Source organism: Desmodus rotundus, chromosome 5 (genome assembly GCF_022682495.2).
Source record: "Desmodus rotundus isolate HL8 chromosome 5, HLdesRot8A.1, whole genome shotgun sequence".
In the NCBI taxonomy this organism is placed as follows: Eukaryota; Metazoa; Chordata; class Mammalia; order Chiroptera; family Phyllostomidae; genus Desmodus; species Desmodus rotundus.
This window is the reverse complement of record NC_071391.1, coordinates 5,538,563-5,556,058: the sequence shown is the minus strand read 5'-3', so window position 1 is coordinate 5,556,058 and position 17,496 is coordinate 5,538,563. Positions and strand designations below refer to the sequence as shown.

Genomic DNA, 17,496 nt, shown 5'->3' with positions numbered 1-17,496 from the left:
CAACCACCTGATTGGCTCCTTGTTTCAGGTTTCACATCCTGTCTTCAGAGACCTTTCTCAGGACATGTCTGTACCCAAACCCCCTTCATTACAGCACCCTACTGACTTTCTTTGATGCTATGAACACTTCTGGTTTCCTCACGTGAATCTTGAAGTATAAATTCCTAGAAAGGAGGTCAAGTCTTTCTAACCAGAGACATAAACAGCCAATATATTCATACTTACTACGCTAAGCACTTCGCATCCTTTATTTAATCCTAACAGCAACTCTCAAGAGACAATGGCAGAGATTAAATAGATATAAAGGGATCAACGATCCAAACTCAAGGTAGTCCGAGTCTAGAGCCCAAGGTCTTTCTCCAGAAAACACCAGGTTCAAAAGCATCAGCCAAATGAATGTGTGGGTTTGCACTAGTTACTAACAGAACCCTTCAATCAGTCCCAGAAAACTCAACTTTCTGGGCACAGTGAAACAATCAACTGACTAACCTCAGCTGTGATTAGGTTGACAAGACCCACCAAGTAATCAGAAGTGCAAACAAGGTCAATACAGTGCAAGTGGAATCAGACAACATGTTCGGGAGCTGGGGCAGACCAAGTTCCCGCCCTGGACTCCGCACGAAGGCCACAGCTGGTCCCAGGTTCAGGGAAAAGACATACCAGCATCCCGACATTTCTTCCACCAGAATGCCTCCCTCCTATAGCTCCCACCATAATGAGTCCTACCTTCTGTTTAAGAACAACAGAATAAGTAAATAGCCCTGGCTGGTGTGGCCCAGTGGATTGAGTGCCAGCCTGTGAACCAAAGGGTTGCTGGTTCGATTCCCACTTAGGGTACATGCCTGAGTTGCCAGCCAGGTCCCCAGTGGGGGGGGTGTGAGAGGCAACCACCTATTGGTGTTTCTCTCCTTCTCTTTCTCCCTCCCTCCCCCTCTCTCTAAAAATAAATTAAATCTTAAGGAAAAAAAAAAAGTAAAACAAAAAGAACACAAAGATTTGAGGGAATTACCAAGTTATCATAGCAGAAATTTCCCCACCTCTACATTTGAGAGAACGGCACATGTTGTTACTGGTTTTCACAGGAACCCTTTTCTTAGAGTTTACCACTTCAAACACGCCCCCGCCCCTGCTACCAGCCAAGGGCCTCTGCCGTCCTCACTTGACACTGCCAAGAAACCCAAATGAGACCTCACTATCACAGTGGACACACCACCAGCCCTAGAAGCCATCTCTCCCCCTAAGGTCCGGCAAACGAAGATGAAACAAGAGGACTGGGCAAAGTGGCTTTATTGGGGAAAGCCAGGATGACAAAGGGCTTAAGAGTTGGCATTGGGGCCCTTCTTCTTGCCAAAGGTGGGCACGACATTGACAAAACGCCGGTTGTACTGCATCCGCCGCTTGGCCCGACCAGTCTTCTTCTTCTTCTTCTCTTGTTTGGCCACCTGGAAAAAGGGAAGGCTGATCAGACCCTGCCTGGCTCTTCCATGCCTTCCCTCAAGCTCATCTCCAGGGCGAGAGAAGACAGACAGCTCAAGAGCCAAGGGTCTCAGCTTATCTGTGATACAAAAAAAACGAAGCCCAAAGGATACTACTCCTACTCTCACTTACCTTAGGGGTCTGACCTCTTACTTTCCCAGCACGGGCCAGGGAGCCATGGACTTTACCTGTGGTGGACGAAGAGAACAGCAAGCAGTTAGGAGAGCAAGAAGGCCCCAGCCAGCAGAACTCATTCTCCCTCAACTCAAGTCTTTAAAGCTGGGCCCAACAGGGAATAACAAAGTTGCAGAGATTTCCCATCTGACCAAGAATGTTAATCTGGTATGTTCTGGGTTTCACGGCGGGTTTATACACAAAAACTGGAGAGCACCTGGGGATCTGGTCTAACCTGATTTTAGTGAGGAAACTGGGAAATGGACAAGGATCCAGTGAGTGAGTGAAATAGAACTGTACTCTGGCTCAGTCTTACAGACCTCTCAAGAGTTAATTCTGAGATAAACAGGAAGAAAGTACCCTGAATTGAGAACACTGATTTCCAGACTCATTATTGACAAGCAGTTCAAAGGGCAGTCCCCTCCGACTCACCTCCCAGCATGCGGCCGGCTACTTCCAGAGTGGTCAGAGACTCGACCCCACACTGGCCCAGGGTAGCCTCATCCTCTAGAGGAGTGCCTGCCAGCAGCACCACTTGATCTTCTGGAGCGATGCCCTCCAGCGAGGCTACATGAGCCTACCGACAAAAATGAGGTTGATCAGCGTTCCCTCAGGGAGCGAGGTGAAAGAATAGAAGCGTGCCCGGGGAGCGCCACGCAGGCTTACCTTGATCTGGGCGACAGTCTCCTGGCCGGTCACCTCGAGGGTGTGTAGCTCCTGGGCGCGCACAAAAAGCTGCATGTCGGCGACTGAGGAAAGAAATGCTTGTAAGACAAGAAATATCCTAGAAGAAAGGGAGCTCGGAAACCGGTGGCAGGCCGGGGGCGATCGAGAATCTCACGTGGATAAGACCGGCCCTACCCACCAGGGGGGTCGAATGGGGAAAAAAATTCGGCCCACACAGCAGCTCCTCTTCCATTATTTTCCCCACGCCCTCTGACCTCGCTATGAAGCCCTCCAGATTCAACCGTGCCACCAAACTCACCTGAACTGCGGCCACTGCCGCTACCGCGAAGATGGAGTCTAGAAAGAGGAAGGAACAAGAGCGAACACGTACTAGCCGCTTGCTGCGTCTCACGTCACTGCTGAGCGCCGAGGGCGGCCCCTGGTATTTGTACCGCCCACGGCCGTCCTAGCTCCGCCCCTTTACGCTCCAGAGGCGTCCTTTCCGTCCCGAGAGGCGTGTTCTAGCAGGGGCGGGACCGGGCTGGTTGCGCGCGCAGAGGGGGAGTTCAAGATGGCGGCGGCCATGTTCCGGGCTTCGCTGCGGGGCTGGAGAGTCGGTGTCCAGCCGGGCTGCGGGATACGGCTGCAGGTGAGAGCACGGAGATTGGAGCTGGAAGCAGAGGGCTGGGTGTGAGGCTCACTGCTAGCCCTTGGAACTTTGCAAGTCGCTTTCCTACTTGGGGCCTTAGTTTCCCCATCTGACCAGGGAGACTTTTTCTGTAGCTGAGATACTAGATTGAGAAGGAAGGTGACACGGCCTGCTGTGGGCTTCGGCGTGTGGGGTCTTGGAACCTGACTGGAAGACAACTCTGGTTAGTCAAAACTGGGAGGGGCTGCACATCGACCCTCGCTGTCTACTGTTTTGAAGGGAAACCGGTCCGTACCACTTCTGGGAGCCTAGAACTCAAAAATAGGGCCTTTGCTTTACCCTGCTTCCCTGCACACTTTGTAACCCCGGGGCCGATCCGGACTCCGGGGTATTTGTAGGGAGAAGTGTCCAAGAAGGATCTTAAGGCTGGAGGATGGGAAGACAGCCTCCAGAGTACGATCTTAGGTGGAGTGCTTAATGTCTTAAGTCTTCCTTGGATTCAAAAAGTGTGTAATAAAATACATAACTTGTCGCCATGTAAGAATTAAGTGAGTGCTTGGTGGTGTCGTCCAAATGAGGCTGAAACCTTCCAGGTAAGAGAGAATCGTGTCAGGTGAGGGTGAGAGGAAAGCTATCGCGATTGCTGAAAGTGCCCAACCCGGAACAGGAACATTTTAGGTGAAACTTCAATCCTCAAATACGCCACATTGGTCAGAGTTCCAGTTAATTGGCTTTTCAGAAGTATACACACACTTGTCATTTGAGTCCCAAGAGAGGCAGGAGAGGCAGGCTCTTTAGATTGTTTGAACTTCCTTTCCAGTCCCACCTGCACCATGATAAACTGAAGTCTGGTGCTTTTCAGTCTCCAGCCATTTATGTATGCCATTCTCTTGGCCTGTAATGTTTCCTTTCTCTGATTACTGAAGTTCTGTCTATCCTGTGTTGGCTGGGTGGTGAATGGGCTGATGGAGAGATGGTTGCTTTTTGTTTTTGCCTCAGAGCCAGACCAAGGGACCTCCCAATTACCCCAGCTTCGTGGAGTCTGTGGATGAGTACCAGTTTGTGGAGCGCCTGTTACCCCCCACCAGCATCCCAAAGCCCCCAAAGCATGAACATTACCCTACTTCTAGTGGCTGGCAGCCCCCCAGAGGTGAGCTGGATAATGGGGATGGCTTGAAGGCTGCAGGGAAGTACCCCTCCGTAGTGGTCAGTCTGCCCCAGCTGAGATTCAGAACTCAGGGGGTTCCGGGTTCGTGTCGAAATTCCTCAAGGCTAGCTTCTGTCTCATGTTCAAGGAAGGGCCCAGGACTGGAGCCTTGTGTTACAGCTGAACATGCATCCACACTATTGGGATGCAGGAAAAGTAAAGCATAGAGGGAAGACCCAAGAGCTTGGACTACGCCCGCCCCCACTCCAACACACCAAAGGCCGTGTATCATGATTGAAAATACAGGTTGGGAGCTGGGCAGTTCTGGGTCTAAAGTTGGTTCTGCTCTTCTCTGCCAGGGTGATGTTGTGTCAATTTCAGCAACATGGAGATAATCTGCTTGGCACATGAAGCTCTTAGCATGGAGTCTGGTGTGTGTAGGTGTTCAGTGCTCGTAAATCCTCAACCCCTTGTGCCAGAGGTTCACTTTAGTCTCCCTGACCCAGAGGAGAAGGGCAAGGATTGGCCCCATAGGGGGACCCAGGGAGGCAGGGCCCTGACTTCATTTCTTCTTGAGCATCTTCTGGTGCCTGGGCCTGTGCTGGGTCTTGGGGTACCAGTGTCCTGGCTCTAAACGTAGGGAAGGAGCAGGTCTCCTGACCTGACGTCTGGACCAGGCTTCACTGTTGGTGCACCTACCCTCTGCTGCGGTGGGATAAAGCCTGGGAAGATGTAGCTTATCACTGTCCTCCCTGCCCCAGACCCTGCACCCAGTCTGCCCTACTTTGTGCGGCGCTCTCGGATGTACAACATCCCTGTCTATAAGGACATCACACATGGCAACCGCCAGATGACTCTGATCCGGAAGGTGGAGGGAGATATTTGGGTAAGTGTGTGGACCGGTCACGGTGTGACTGTGACCCTTCCAGGGCTGAAGGGATGGGAGTCCTCTACAGGGGACAGTTTTCTGACCGGGCTTGATTTGTTATCTTCCCCCAGGCCCTGCAGAAGGATGTGGAAGATTTTCTGAGCCCACTGCTGGGGAAGACGCCTATCACCCAGGTCAATGAGGTGACAGGCACTCTGCGGGTCAAGGGCTACTTTGACCAGCAACTAAAAGCCTGGCTCCTGGAGAAGGGCTTCTAGACCTAGCTGAGCATCCTCCGTGACAGCATCTCCCACAGACTAGGGTCCAGGGGGTCTCAGGAGGAGAGAGGTGGGTGCTGGAGCAACTAGGGTGGGGGTTCAGAGACCCCGGCCAAGGGCTGGGGCAGGGTAGAGTGAGGGTTAAGCTCCCAAGCTCTCAAGGCTAGGGAGCTTGCCTGCATAAAGGGGGAAACAGGACCATCTGCACAGGTGCCGGCACTGGGGGAGGGGGAGCCTAACACTGGAGAGCCACTAGAGCAGGGGTGTCAAAGTCATTGTCACTGGGGGCCACATCAGCCTCGAGGTTGCCTCCAAAGGGCCGAATGTAAATTCAGGACTGTATAAATGTAACTACTCCCTAACCGTTAAGCAAGAGCTCAGTGCTGCTGCTGGGTAGAAACAAGGTGCCAGGCCAGATAAAAGAAGGTGGAGGACCATATTTGGGCCTTGTGCTTGCCACCTGTGCACCAGAAACAGCCAAGATAGTGGGGGGCATTAGTTGCGCTCCCCCACCACTACCACCCCTGATTTTGGTCTGTTCCTGCTTTTTTTTTTTTTTAAATCCTCACCTGAGGACATGCTTATTTTCAGAGAGAGGAAGGGAGAGAGAGGGAGAGGAACATCAGTTGGGTTCGTCTTGCATGTGTTCCAGCGGGGGGCTGAACCCACAGCCTAACCTAGGCATGTGCCCTGACCCAGAATTGAACCCACAGCCTTTCAGTTTATTGTACCATCCTCCAACCAACGGAGGCACGCCAGCTGCTTTTTTTTCATTGGGGCTCCTTGGGCTCAGCTATTCAAATTCTGGAGGTTGTTGACTGCCCATCTGGTGAAAGCAGTAGCCCAACCAAGTTCAGGGAACGGCAGCACAGGACAGACCCATTGGGCATCTGCCTTCCTGGGCCTTCAGGACTCCCTGCTGCAAACGTTCTCAAGCCCTTGCTCTAGGCCAGACTGGCCTTGTTGGAGGTGACGGAGAATACAGGTGAATGACATGGGTCTAGGAGTCTTCAGTTCCAAGTGCAGTGCTGGGCACAAGGGCACAGCATGCCCCTGTCAGCCCCAGGGCTCATTCTTTCTACTCACAGTGAGGTAGAAGGCCCACTCACTTCTGCTCCATTTCAGACCAGAGTTGAACCTGATTGGGTTTCCAGCTGGAGGAATCTGAGTGATAAGCTGTAGTTGGTCTGCCCACAAGGGGGTGCTTGGGAGCTCCGAACAGCCCAGCACAGGGCCTGCTTCCCAGTTGGCTGACCGGGTATCTACCGTGAATAGGGGGACTGCAGGCAGGAAGATGCTGGCCTTTTGTCCCTGCTATCCCATCCCAACCCACCCCCAGCCAGTAAACTTCACCCTTGGCCTGCCACAAGGGCCAAATCCCTGAGTTGCCACCCCTACCCCAGCATCAGACTGGCTAAGACAGGGTTCAGAGCCTGGTTCCCCTACTTGGTCTCTTAACCTTTTTGTGGCTCAGTCTCTTTATGTGTAGTACAGGTGTATCTTTCAGACGAGATCAGGCGCATTCAGGGTGGTATGGCCGTAGACAGCATGGGTATATTTTTCTAATAGTGTGACTACAATGTGCCCAAGGACAGGACTGGCTTGTGTAAATAAACCCTCCCTCCTAGAGTCCAGGCCAGGAGTCTATAGCCTGAGTGAGGAGGAGCCCGGCTCACTGACCCTGACACCAGCTCTACCAATTGTTAATGCGAGTTTTTATTTGGCTGTATATACAATTCAAGCTATTAAAATTTGTACAATATTTACAAATTAAATAATCATCTGAAACTCTCCTGCAACTCACGTAACACAAAACCAAGGGGAAAAAGACAGGGCCAGGCAGGCCTTGGCTCCTGTGGAGCGCTACCTGGCCCAGAGCCTTTTCTAAACTGGAAAGACCAGGAGCCTGGTATTCCTGTTTCTGTTTCTGGGGGGTCAAGCATTCAAATTCAAAGACAAGATTTAAGCTGAAGGAAATAGCAAGGAAGTTATTCCAATTCTTCTAAACTCAAAATAAGTTCTGTACGTTGAGAAGTGCCCTCTGTATGTTCTGGGGTTTGCAGTGGCTCCAGAGCAGACACATGAGTCCTCAGCCTGGAGGGAGGCTGGGCAGTGGCTGCTGCCTGCTCAACCAGGGGCAGCCTCATCTCAGACAAGCTACAGGGAGAGAGGGGCCTTGAGGGGGGGCGCAGGGCAGTGTCCCTCAGTGCTGCCCTCTTGCTTCTCTGCCCCCAGGCACTCCTTTCCCTGAGTTGTGTGGTTGACAGTAAGACATGGAAATGTCACGCAGCGTAAGGGACACAGCCACTACCACAAAAGGGCTTCCAGGGAGTTTAGGGTAAGAAAGGAACATTGGTACCAGTCTCAGTTGGGGAGCCAGGGAGTACATTCCCAGCCTGCCCCCGGCCCCTGGAGTCCACACTTGGGAACGGGAGCTAATACTGTTCGGCCCCTGCAGCACGGCTCCAGACTCACAAACAGGGCTCGGAGGGGCTGCCTCCCCCCCAGAAAGGGGTGGGGGTACAGCGAGCTTTCAGAGGCTGTGCTGTTCTGCCTTCACGGCCCCAGCAGAGCACGGGCCGCAGGGCTGGGGAAGAAGAGTGGAACCAACCCACAGTCCCCATGGCTGCCCAGAACTAGAAGGGCTGGAGTTAGCTGGGGCCTTAGGCCCTCTGTCCACTTGGGGTCTAGGGGATGCCACCTGCTCCGTCTCAGAACTGGGGGGTTCTACTCCCTGGTACAGACAGAGAGGGAGCTGGCACTTGGTGGCAGGACATGTTCCAGCAAGGGCTGCTGAGAGTGGGAGCAGGGGCCAGGACTGGGGCAGTGTCAGTGGGCAATAGGCGACTCCAACTTTTGTAGACGGCGGCGGCGGAGCTCTGCTGCATCAGGCTCCCCATCCTCAGGCAGCTCCTCGGTGCCCACCGACTCGGGAGCTGGGGACAGAGAGGTCACAAGTGGAACACAAGTCCCCTGCCCATCCCCACCCCCAAACCGGAGGCTGACCACAACTACCTGGAGGCTTTTCAAATTCAGGAGCTGGTGGGGAAGCTCCCGGGGATGGGGCGGTGGCCTCAGAGCTGGGGGTGCTGGTAGAGGAGGCAGCAGCAACAACTGTAGGGGCAGCCTCCTCAGTGGGGCTGACTGAGGTGGCAGGCCGGGGAGGCCTAAGGAGAGAAGGGACAAGAGGTGGGCACAGCTTTGACATCCTGGCGTGACCAGGCAGATTCTCCTGTTCTCAGTTAGCCTTGCAAAACAGATCCAGCACCGATGCACCTCTGCAGCCTAGGGACCACCAGACAGAGTCAGCGCACACAGGCCTTCCTGTGACTACGCCCCGGCTGACTGTAAACCACTTGTAGGCAGGGACGCAGGCCTGTTCACTGCAGAGCCTCCAGCCCCCATTCACGCCTGTGCTGTCATCACTGGCTGCCAGGCACTGTGTGCACGTGACCTGTGAACAGGAAAGAGAACCCTTTCTATTCGAGTAAGGTCATGATGATCACGAAGCATGTGAGTGATGGACCAGGACCTGAACTTGGGCCAGGCTGGCTCCAAGTAACTAACTTTCCTTGCTGTCTCAGATCGGGGTCACTCGTTCCCAGTCACAGTGCCACCGTGTCAGGACGGTGCACACAATGAACTGAAACACAGAATTGTGAGTAAGCTGACTTTACAAAAACGTGAAGTGACAAGACTCAGTCAGCTCTCTAGTAATCCTCACTCCTCATCCAGACAGGCCTCCTGCAAAGGGAGGATCAGAGGCACCAAGAGCCCTCAGACCCAGGATGTGCCTTCAGAGAGGTGCCTTGCATCAGCAGGTATGAGGTAGCAGAAGAGAAAAAGGCCGAGAACCACTGCCGGGAGCCGCCTCCTGGCAGCTGCACGCCCCTGCTGCCCACCCCGGTGCCCCGGGCAGACATACCCCAAGGAGGCGAGCACAGTGAGGTATTGATTGATCTGCAGCATGGCAGCGTCCAGCAGCGTGTGGATGTTGCGCAGGCTCTGCAGCCGAGCCTCCAGGTGCTGCCGCTCATGGCCTTCCAGAGCCCGCAGCTCCTCCGGGGTCAGCCCAGCAAAGCCAGCAGGGGGCACAGGCATTGGTGGGAAGGCTGGAGAGAGGTGGAGACTCAGCATGGGTTACCTGGGCAATACACCCCTCAGCCCCAAGAACAATCCTGAGTGGCCCTACTTACCAAAGGGTGGTGGCAGTGGCATGCCCATCCAGGGAGGAGGGAAGGGGAAGCCCGGGGCAGGGGCGGCCTCAGAGGTGGGGGCAGAGCCAGGTGCCTGGGCAGAGGCGGCAGAAGCAGCTGTGGTGGCAGCTGCTCCACTGGGCCGAGAAAGGGCTGCTGAAGAGCAAGAACAGGAAGTCGGTGAGCATTGAGGGCCTCCGCTTCCACTCCTCCCACCCCCTGGTCGTTGCAGTGCCCGAGGCTCACCTGCGCTGGTGGATGGAGGGGCTGCAGCCTCTCCTGAGCTGGGGGGTGGTGGGACTGGTGGAAAGGGGCCCATGGGGGGCCACAGTGGGAACATGCCTGGAGGAAAAGGAGGCAGGAGGCCCTGGGGGACTGCAGAGAGAGGACGGGGGGTCATGAGAAAAGGTCCAAATCACAGGCGAGGGGCTGGGTGTTGGGATCTACATCCTCTGCTCCCACAGGTCCTCTCTGGGCTCACAACTGACCACGACTGCAATCATCTCTCTTCCCATGACCCCCCGCCGCAAACTGTGCTCCTATTGGGCAGGGACTCTGATTCCCCTCAGTATTTCCCATTCCTAGCCCAGGGCAAGTACTTGACAGTATGATAGTTGGCCAAATGGGGGGGTCACTCACAGTTGGGAGGCTGGGGCAGGAGTGGTGGGGGGTGGGCGGCAGGTGGTGGCCCCTGATCCGCAGGTTCAGGGGGTGGCGGTGACTGGGTTGGCAGTGACGCACGAAGGACATCCATTCGGCAGGTGGGGCAGGTCTGCTGCCGCTGGAACCAGGAGCGCAGGCAGCTGGGAGTCAAGACCAGGTGGTGGTCAGCATGCCCCTCGGGGCCAGCCTCTGTGAGCCCATCCCCAACGTGCAGGCTCCCCGGGGCCCCCCTACCTGGTATGGAAAATGTGGTTACAGGGCAGTCTCTTGGCTCCAGTCACCATCTCTTCTCGACAGATGATGCAGACATTGTCCATTGCCTGGAGCTCCTCTGGGGTGGCATCTGGGTACCTGATTAGGACAGGCCAAGGTCATGTCAAGACCGGAGCTGGAGGACGCAGGACCACAGCTGGGGCAGAGCCTAGGAGAGCACCCGGGGCAGGCCACTTACAGCGTGTTCATGTTGCGGATAGCGCGGCGGGACATGATGGCATCTGTCACAGCTTTCTTGAACTGCCTGAAAGGACAGTTTCGGTGCTGGTTGGGAGTGGGAGCGGGAGGGGCGGGACGGGCAGGGGAGCGGTGGGCGTGGCTCAGCCGGGCTCACCTCATGGCCAGGTACATGGGCCGGATGGCGAACAGGGGGAAGGTGTGCACCTTGATCATGATGGTCATAAAGGCCATGTAGAGCAGCACCTTGATGAAGCCTGGGGGCGGGGTACAGAGAGCGGCTGGTCACGGGCCTGTGGGGCAGAGCGGGGACACTGGCCCGGGTCAGGGGAGGCCCAGGCCCCTTTCACCTGTAAACAGTTCTGTGTAGAGCATGTACACGGCCTTATTGTCCCAGGGGTTTTCGCTCTGGAGGTCCACGGAGTGCAGCACGTACTTGATGAAGATGGTGAGCACCATGGTCATCAGGATGGCGTACTGTGGGGGAGGGGATGGCGGCCGTGAGCAGCGCCCTGCTCCAGCAGCGCTGCTGCTCCCAGGCCTCTGCACAGCAGGGTGCGAGTACAAGCACAGGCACGGACATAGCCGGGGCCTGCCGAGCTCCTCCACTCACTAGCTGGTGCGACCTGTGGCGACCCGCTGGGCCTCTCTGAACTACATTGTGCTTGACTGTAAAATGACAGAATTAACTGCTTTGCTGATTCAAAGACACGCAGGGCAGGCGCTCAGCACAGGGCCTGGCACCCACCAAGCACTCGACAACGTGAGCTACTGTCAAGGAGCACATTCTCCCCCAGCCAACATCCTCCACACTAATTCCTTCTGTCCATCAACAGCCTGGTAGCCTTCTGGCACCAGCCTCCAGGAAGCCCTCCCTGAGCGCCAGGTCAGCACTCCTCCTCCACAGGCACCTCTGTGCCTTCCCCACTCTCCCAGGCTGAGGGTGCAGAGGGCTGGGACTGACCGATGACCGCTCCTTGGTGGCCCAAGTGGGGCTAACCACAGAGCAGGTGCTCGATAAGCATTTTTGCATTATTCAGGGCACATGCAGTGCCACCTCAGGCTTGTCCTCCCAACCTCCCAAGCCAGTTTTACCTCAAAGCCAAACACCAGCTGCACAGAGGCCCCACGGGTCAGGATGCTGTGATAGGCATGGCTGACGAAGAGGAAGTCCAGGATACCCAGGAGGAACATAAGGGCTGTGGGGACCCCCGAAATGGGGGTTGGAGGGGTCAGCCCAGGGCCTGGCAGCCACTTCCTATTCTAAGATAGCTCCCACCCTCAAGCCCACCAAGGTCCTGGCCTCCAGTCAGGTGAGCACACCACTGAACCCGGCCCCCTGGGAACTCCAATTCTGCCTAGCGGGGCACTGGGGCAGCCCAAGCTCCAGGTGAGGAGGCAAAGAGCTGAGGGGCCAGGCAGTTGAGAAGCTGTGGAGTGGAACAGGACAGAGATGATGCAAATTAATTTCCTAAATTATCTTTCCTGTACAGCTGTGGCTGAGGTGACGGCCTGTGCCACAGCCAGTGACGTTTTATGTCCCAACCCTCCACGGTGCCTCCTCTCCCGCCTCGCCCCTCACAGGGGTCTCACTCACAGACAATGCGGCAGTGAAAGAGCCAGGAGATGTTGGGGCTGCGTTCCATCTGAGGCAGAGCAGAAGAGGGGTCCTGTCAGGAAAGCTGGAGCTCACCCCATATCCCAGACCCAGCCCTCACTCCACAAGCCTGCCCACTGGCCACTCTGGCTTCCGTCTGCTCCAGAGAACCCCCGACCCGACTCACAAAGTCCACACGGTCTTCAGCCAGCCAGTGAAAACACTTGAGGAAGAGAAGGAGAGTGAAGAGTGCAACAAAGCGGGGGCTGAAGTCGTCCCGAAAGACGGTGAAGGCCAGACAAGTCTCAGTGACCGCATACCAGGAACGTTCTAGAAGGTGCTGGGGGTTGGGCGAGAAATAATGTGGAACTCGGACAATGTGCTTGCCCAGCTCCCTGGCCCTCACTTTGAGACCACAAACATCTTACCTCCATCTCTGCTGCCCTCAGCTGTCCAAAGAACACCTTGCCCATCACCTTGCCCAAGAGGAAGACAAGAACGAAGGCCTGGATGTACAGGACCTAAGAGGAAAGAGAGGCTCTGGTTTGCGGTCAGCTTCCGTTTTGCTCTGCGTGGGGCTCAGCATTCAGGAACCTCCCCACATCCCTATCACAATTTACTCAAAGTTAAGCAGCTGGAGGCGACTTCTCTCCTACTTGACCTCTAGCCCCACCCCTTCTCAAGCAATCTCCTCCTTTCCTCCCAGGAGTTCCTCCCTCCCTGAGCCTTCAACTCACTGCCATGCTGGGGCTGGACTTAGTCAGGTACACCACAGTGGGGTAGAACTGGTGCTTGAGGTAGTAGGCATGAGCCACCACTGCGCCAGTCAACGCCAGGCTGGCCGCCATCATCACTGCGGTGCGGAACATGGCCCTGGCCTGGAAACCTGCATGGGAAAGGAAAGAATGACTTGTGTGATGCCCATACGGTGCAAACCTAGCAAGTGCCCAAAACCCAGAGTCAGTAAATAAATAAATAAAAACTCGTTTCACCCTCGCAATCGCATCAAGAACAGCACAGACTCACTCCCCCGTATTGCGAACGGGAAACTGAGACTCGAAGTGGTTAAGTGCTCACACTGGTGCCTAGATCAGTTTTGTCTCAAATCTAGGGCTCTTTCCTCGCTGCCTCCCTGCCAAGCCGCCGCCCCTAGAGAGTAATGAGGAAAGGCAGCAACATTGGAGGGGGAAGAACTGCTACTTAAAAGTGAAGATGATGCTGTGGGATACAAAAGACAACTCCAGAGGAGGGAACGTGCGGCCTGGACTGGGAGAAGCCAAAGCGCTACGGGGCACAGCCGGGCAGGCGACAGCGCCGGTGACAGCTCTGCCGGAGTGGACAGCTCCGACACGCGCCCCGCGGGAGCGGGCAAGGTCCGTCAGTCTGGAAACCTGCTTCCCCCCAACCCCCCGCGGCAGTGTCAACTCGGGGCACCGGAGAAACGGCCGACCCACAGGACGCAGTGGCGGGACTCGGAGGGACCGGGATCGCCCCGTGGTCGCGCACCTGTGAAGCGCCAGGAGCAGCGAGCGTCGCAGGCGGGGCCCAGCCTCAGAGAGCGGCCGCGAGGGCGCCTGAGGTCTACCTACCGCCAGCTGACAGGCCGAAAGTGAGTGGCGGGCGGAGGAGCGCGCCAACCCTGGGGAAGGTCCAGGTCCCGACTCCAACCACAGTCCCGGCCCACTCACCAGGAGCCCAACGCCGCAAGCCCGCTCAATCCCCGCGAATGTGGAGGCGTCCCGGTTAACAACACTCCTCCACCCCCTGCGAGCCGGAACTTCGAGGGTAAGACACCTCACTTCCGGCAGCGCGGGGCGCGGCGTGGACTGTACCAAGTGCTCCCTTTCTTGTCCACATCGCGTGCCTTCTGTGGTGCTGGAAGCAGTCGCCCTACCACCATAGCGTGCCCATGGTCCGAACAAGAGATGCAATATGTGGCCGGAGCGGAGCAGGACAACCCGGGGGGTGGCTAGAGTTCCCCTACTTATCAATCAGAGGTGGTATCGTCTCCGTCACTGAGTGGCGTATACTTAGCGGAGGACTCAGGCTCTCAAAGTGGCTGGAAGGTGGAGCTTTGTGCGGGCCGTACCACGTGGAAGAGGGGAAGTAGGCAGCGACTAGACATTACAGGCTTAAGACTAATGTTTTAGAAACTCATTCTGGGGGGATTTACAACAGTTTGACGAATAAGAAGCTTTCTGGGAAAGCTGGATTCAGAGAAGGAAATACTTGTCTCCTCCACGATTACCCCCAAATTGTATGGGAGTGAGTTGGGTCTCCGTGGCTGCTACTGATTGGTCAAGATAGAGTTACGCGGACCAATAAGAAAAATAAAGGAAATTTACTGGCCTATAGAAAGAGAAAACAGGTGAGCGGTTGCTAGGGGCGGAAGGCAGCGTTGCCTAGGACTAGGTCCAACCCCTGTGGGCGGGGAGTAGGGGAAGGCACAGTCAGCGAGTCGGAGGGTGATCAAAACTGCCTCGGGAACGTTTGCTGCGCTACAGAGGGGAGGGTCAGTCAAGTGTGCTAGGGGCTGAGGAGAAGGCAGATCTCTAACACAGTTAATCTTGGAGTGGGAATGTTTTGTGCAAAAGGACTGATTTCAAAGCTGCGTTCCCGCAAGCCTCCCGGTACCTGTAGCTTTACTGTCCTTGTATAATCAGTTCTGGGCCATAGGCACAGTTCCCTCTCCTGTCGTTCTGCCCCATATTTCAGTTTGTGTCTGGGTCGCCGCCAACCCAGTCTGTTCTTTGGCAGAATGGAGTTAATGGACTAATGCACCCACTTTGTGCCTTGCAAATTTGTTGTCTTAGATCTACCTATCAATCATTTAAGTTTATAAGCTAGGTGGTGCTATCCTCATTTTATACGTGGGACAATTGAGGTCCAGAGATTTATCAAGACCGGTCCTGGGATTGGCATTGGGTCCCGTTTTATTGGCCTCAGCCACCTTCGCCACCACCTGTTGACCTCAGTTGTCCTATTCAGTTTGGCTTGTAACCTGTCACTGAGTTGACTCCCCGTAAAGCTATCTGTGCCTTTCTAGCGGCTATTAGAGTTTATAAATGAGTTCAGCAAGGTTGCAGGATAGAAGATTAATATGCAAAAATCAATTGTATTTTTATATACCAGTAATGAACAATCCAAAAATGAACTCAATAAACCAATTCTACTTGCAATGCACACAAAAAGTGCTTTTGAGTAAATTTAGTTAACAGAAGTATAAGATTGGTACACTTAATGTTACAAAACATCACTGAAAGAAATTAAAGATCTGAATAAATAGATAACTCGTAAGCATAGATTTGAGGACAATATTGTTTGAGGGCAATACTCCCCCAAATTATCTAAAAATTCAACAGTCCCTGTCAAAATCCCAGCTGCCTTTACTGCAGAAACTGACAAGGTGATCCTAAAACTCACTTTGAGTGCTTGCTTTGGCAGCACATAAACTCACATTGGAAGGATACAGAGAAGATTAGCCAATCCCTGTGCAAGGGTGACACGCAAATGCATGAAGGATTGCATGTTTTAAAAACATAAAATGAAGAAAATTCACGTTTAATGCATGAGATCCAGACTAGAGGAAACAGTTTTGAAAAGAATGAAGTTGGAGCACTCATACTTTCTGATTTTAAAACTTACTACAGCCCTGACTGGTGTGGCTCAGTTGGTTGGGTGTCGGCCCACAAACCAAAAGGTGGTCACTTGGATTCCAGGGCAGGGCACAAGCCTGGGTTGTGGCTTCCGTCCCCAGTTGGGGGGTGTACCAGAGGCAGCCAATCAATGTTTCTCTCTCACATCGATGTTTCTCTCCCTCTCTTTCTCCCTCCCTCCCCCTCTCTCTGATACTAATAAAATCTTTATTTAAAACAAAAAGTACTACAAATCCACACTAATCAAGATAGACAAATAAATCAATGGAGTAGAACTATGTCCAGAAATATGAAATGGGACCCCAAACAAATTGGAATTATCTTCGGGCAGTGGGATCCTTGTAGTACAGGCTTCCACCACTAGGTGAGTATTCTAGGAACCCATCTGTAGCAGTGTACCAGTTAGCATTGTTATGAGAGGCTGCATTCGGATTCGGTGAATTTTTTTTGAAGACTTTTAACGCGTTTGCCCATTTCATGACGGATGATTTACGAGCACACCTGCCCACACTGCACTGAGTCTTCAGCAGTTTCTGACCAAAAATGGCATATCCGCATACCGCCTCCACCCTATTCACCCAATCTTGCCCTGAGCGACTTTTTCTGTTGTTTCCTGGGATGAAAAAAGTCCTCAAAGGGAAATGTTTTGCCCATATGGAAGAGGTGACACAAAAAATAGCGGAAACACTAAAAGGCATAAAAATCGACAAGTTAAAAAACTGTTCTGAGCCCTGGCTGGTATGGCTTAGTGGACTGAGTGCCTGCCTGTGAACCAAGGGGTGGCTGGTTCAATTCCCAGCCTAGGGCACATGCCTGGTTTGCAGGCCAGGTCTCCAGTGGGGGGCGCTCAAGAGACAACTACACATTGATGTTTCTCTCCCTTTCTTTCTCCCTCCCCCTCTCTAAAAAATAAAAAAATAAAAAATAACTGTTTCAAGAGTGCCAAGACAAAGCAACAAAACGATGGAGGAAACAATAAACTTGTCAACAAATGGTGCTGTGGCCTCTACCTTACACCATACACAACTATTGGCTCACAATGGATCAAAGACCTAAATGTAAGACCTAAAGTTATAAAAGTCCTGGAAGAAATCTGAAGCATAAATCTTCATGACGTTGGGTGAGATAATGGTTTCTTCGATATGACACCTAAAGCATAGCAACAGAAGAAAAACTGGACAAACTGGACATCTTCCAAACTTTCAAATGCTGTGCTTTGAAGGGCATCAACCAGAAAGTGAACAGACAACCCATGGAATGGGAGGAAATATTTGCAAATTATATATTTGATAACGGACCTGTATCTATAATATATAAGGAACTCTTAAAAATTTTATTATGTTTTTGTTTTTATTTTATTTTAGAGAGTGGGGAAGGGAGGAAGAAAGAGAGGGAGAGAAACATCGATGTGAGATAGAAACATCCATCGGTTGCCTTCTGCTTTCAACAAGCGCCCTGACGGGGTGAGAGCACAGAGCCCACAACCCAGGCATGTGCCCTGACTGGGAATCAAACTGGCAACCCATTGGTTCACAGGCTGGCATTCAATCCACTGAGCCACACGAGCCAGATCCAGTATATTTATTTTTTTTTAATTCCAGCTTTATTGGAGAATAATTGACAAACTATATTTCAAAATACCTTCCTACCTGATTATCATATGTTAAAAGTCTTAC

At 53.5% G+C, this 17,496-nt stretch overlaps 3 protein-coding genes and 1 non-coding gene across 8 annotated transcripts; 2 read left to right on the top strand and 2 right to left on the bottom strand.

Annotated features, from left to right (window-relative positions):
* Window positions 1-1,269: 1,269 nt before the first annotated feature.
* FAU (FAU ubiquitin like and ribosomal protein S30 fusion) lies at window positions 1,270-2,756 on the bottom strand. Its single transcript, XM_024574202.3, has 5 exons — window positions 2,636-2,756; window positions 2,317-2,399; window positions 2,083-2,227; window positions 1,609-1,664; window positions 1,270-1,442 (listed from the first exon to the last, which is right to left on the bottom strand). Exons 2-5 carry the CDS (start codon window positions 2,389-2,391, stop codon window positions 1,317-1,319), a joined length of 402 nt encoding a protein of 133 aa, XP_024429970.1. The 5' UTR covers window positions 2,392-2,399; window positions 2,636-2,756; the 3' UTR covers window positions 1,270-1,316.
* A 79-nt stretch (window positions 2,757-2,835) lies between these two features.
* Window positions 2,836-7,049, top strand: MRPL49 (mitochondrial ribosomal protein L49). Its single transcript, XM_024574203.3, has 4 exons — window positions 2,836-2,965; window positions 3,965-4,115; window positions 4,874-4,998; window positions 5,112-7,049. The coding sequence occupies exons 1-4, from the start codon at window positions 2,888-2,890 to the stop codon at window positions 5,256-5,258; spliced, it is 501 nt and encodes a 166-aa protein (XP_024429971.2). The 5' UTR covers window positions 2,836-2,887; the 3' UTR covers window positions 5,259-7,049.
* SYVN1 (synoviolin 1) lies at window positions 6,953-14,195 on the bottom strand. 5 transcript variants are annotated; one of them, XM_045183167.3, is made up of 16 exons: window positions 13,754-14,195; window positions 12,902-13,050; window positions 12,593-12,685; window positions 12,352-12,504; window positions 12,165-12,237; window positions 11,663-11,766; window positions 10,918-11,044; window positions 10,725-10,824; window positions 10,569-10,634; window positions 10,352-10,468; window positions 10,094-10,257; window positions 9,701-9,829; window positions 9,455-9,610; window positions 9,184-9,370; window positions 8,274-8,425; window positions 6,953-8,194 (listed from the first exon to the last, which is right to left on the bottom strand). In XM_045183167.3, exons 2-16 carry the CDS (start codon window positions 13,031-13,033, stop codon window positions 8,088-8,090), a joined length of 1,860 nt encoding a protein of 619 aa, XP_045039102.1. In that variant the 5' UTR covers window positions 13,034-13,050; window positions 13,754-14,195; the 3' UTR covers window positions 6,953-8,087. The 5 variants fall into 5 exon arrangements, with proteins under 5 accessions (XP_045039102.1, XP_045039103.1, XP_024429958.1 ...); XM_045183168.2 differs by having other exon boundaries at window positions 9,455-9,607; window positions 13,853-14,195; XM_024574190.4 differs by having other exon boundaries at window positions 12,165-12,213; window positions 13,853-14,195.
* A 1,397-nt stretch (window positions 14,196-15,592) lies between these two features.
* Window positions 15,593-15,698, top strand: LOC112317467 (U6 spliceosomal RNA). The gene has a single exon (XR_002976099.1). It is a non-coding gene; the product is annotated as a U6 spliceosomal RNA (small nuclear RNA).
* The last annotated feature ends 1,798 nt before the right edge of the window (window positions 15,699-17,496 follow it).

What these genes read in the sequence shown, in the direction of transcription:
- MRPL49 (XM_024574203.3), top strand. Translation starts at nt 2,888, where the DNA reads ATGGCGGCGGCCATGTTCCGGGCTTCGCTGCGGGGCTGGAGAGTCGGT. An exon ending in GCTGCGGGATACGGCTGCAG is followed by an intron (nt 2,966 to 3,964) that starts GTGAGAGCACGG and finishes TTTTTGCCTCAG; the next exon opens with AGCCAGACCAAGGGACCTCC. An exon ending in TGGCTGGCAGCCCCCCAGAG is followed by an intron (nt 4,116 to 4,873) that starts GTGAGCTGGATA and finishes TCCCTGCCCCAG; the next exon opens with ACCCTGCACCCAGTCTGCCC.
- SYVN1 (XM_045183167.3), bottom strand. Translation starts at nt 13,033, where the DNA reads ATGTTCCGCACCGCAGTGATGATGGCGGCCAGCCTGGCGTTGACTGGC. An exon ending in TGAGGGCAGCAGAGATGGAG is followed by an intron (nt 12,505 to 12,592) that starts GTAAGATGTTTG and finishes CCCAACCCCCAG; the next exon opens with CACCTTCTAGAACGTTCCTG. An exon ending in AGCTGGTGTTTGGCTTTGAG is followed by an intron (nt 11,045 to 11,662) that starts GTAAAACTGGCT and finishes CCTCCCCCACAG; the next exon opens with TACGCCATCCTGATGACCAT.
- FAU (XM_024574202.3), bottom strand. Translation starts at nt 2,391, where the DNA reads ATGCAGCTTTTTGTGCGCGCCCAGGAGCTACACACCCTCGAGGTGACC. An exon ending in AGACTGTCGCCCAGATCAAG is followed by an intron (nt 2,228 to 2,316) that starts GTAAGCCTGCGT and finishes TTTTGTCGGTAG; the next exon opens with GCTCATGTAGCCTCGCTGGA. An exon ending in AGCCGGCCGCATGCTGGGAG is followed by an intron (nt 1,665 to 2,082) that starts GTGAGTCGGAGG and finishes CGTCCACCACAG; the next exon opens with GTAAAGTCCATGGCTCCCTG.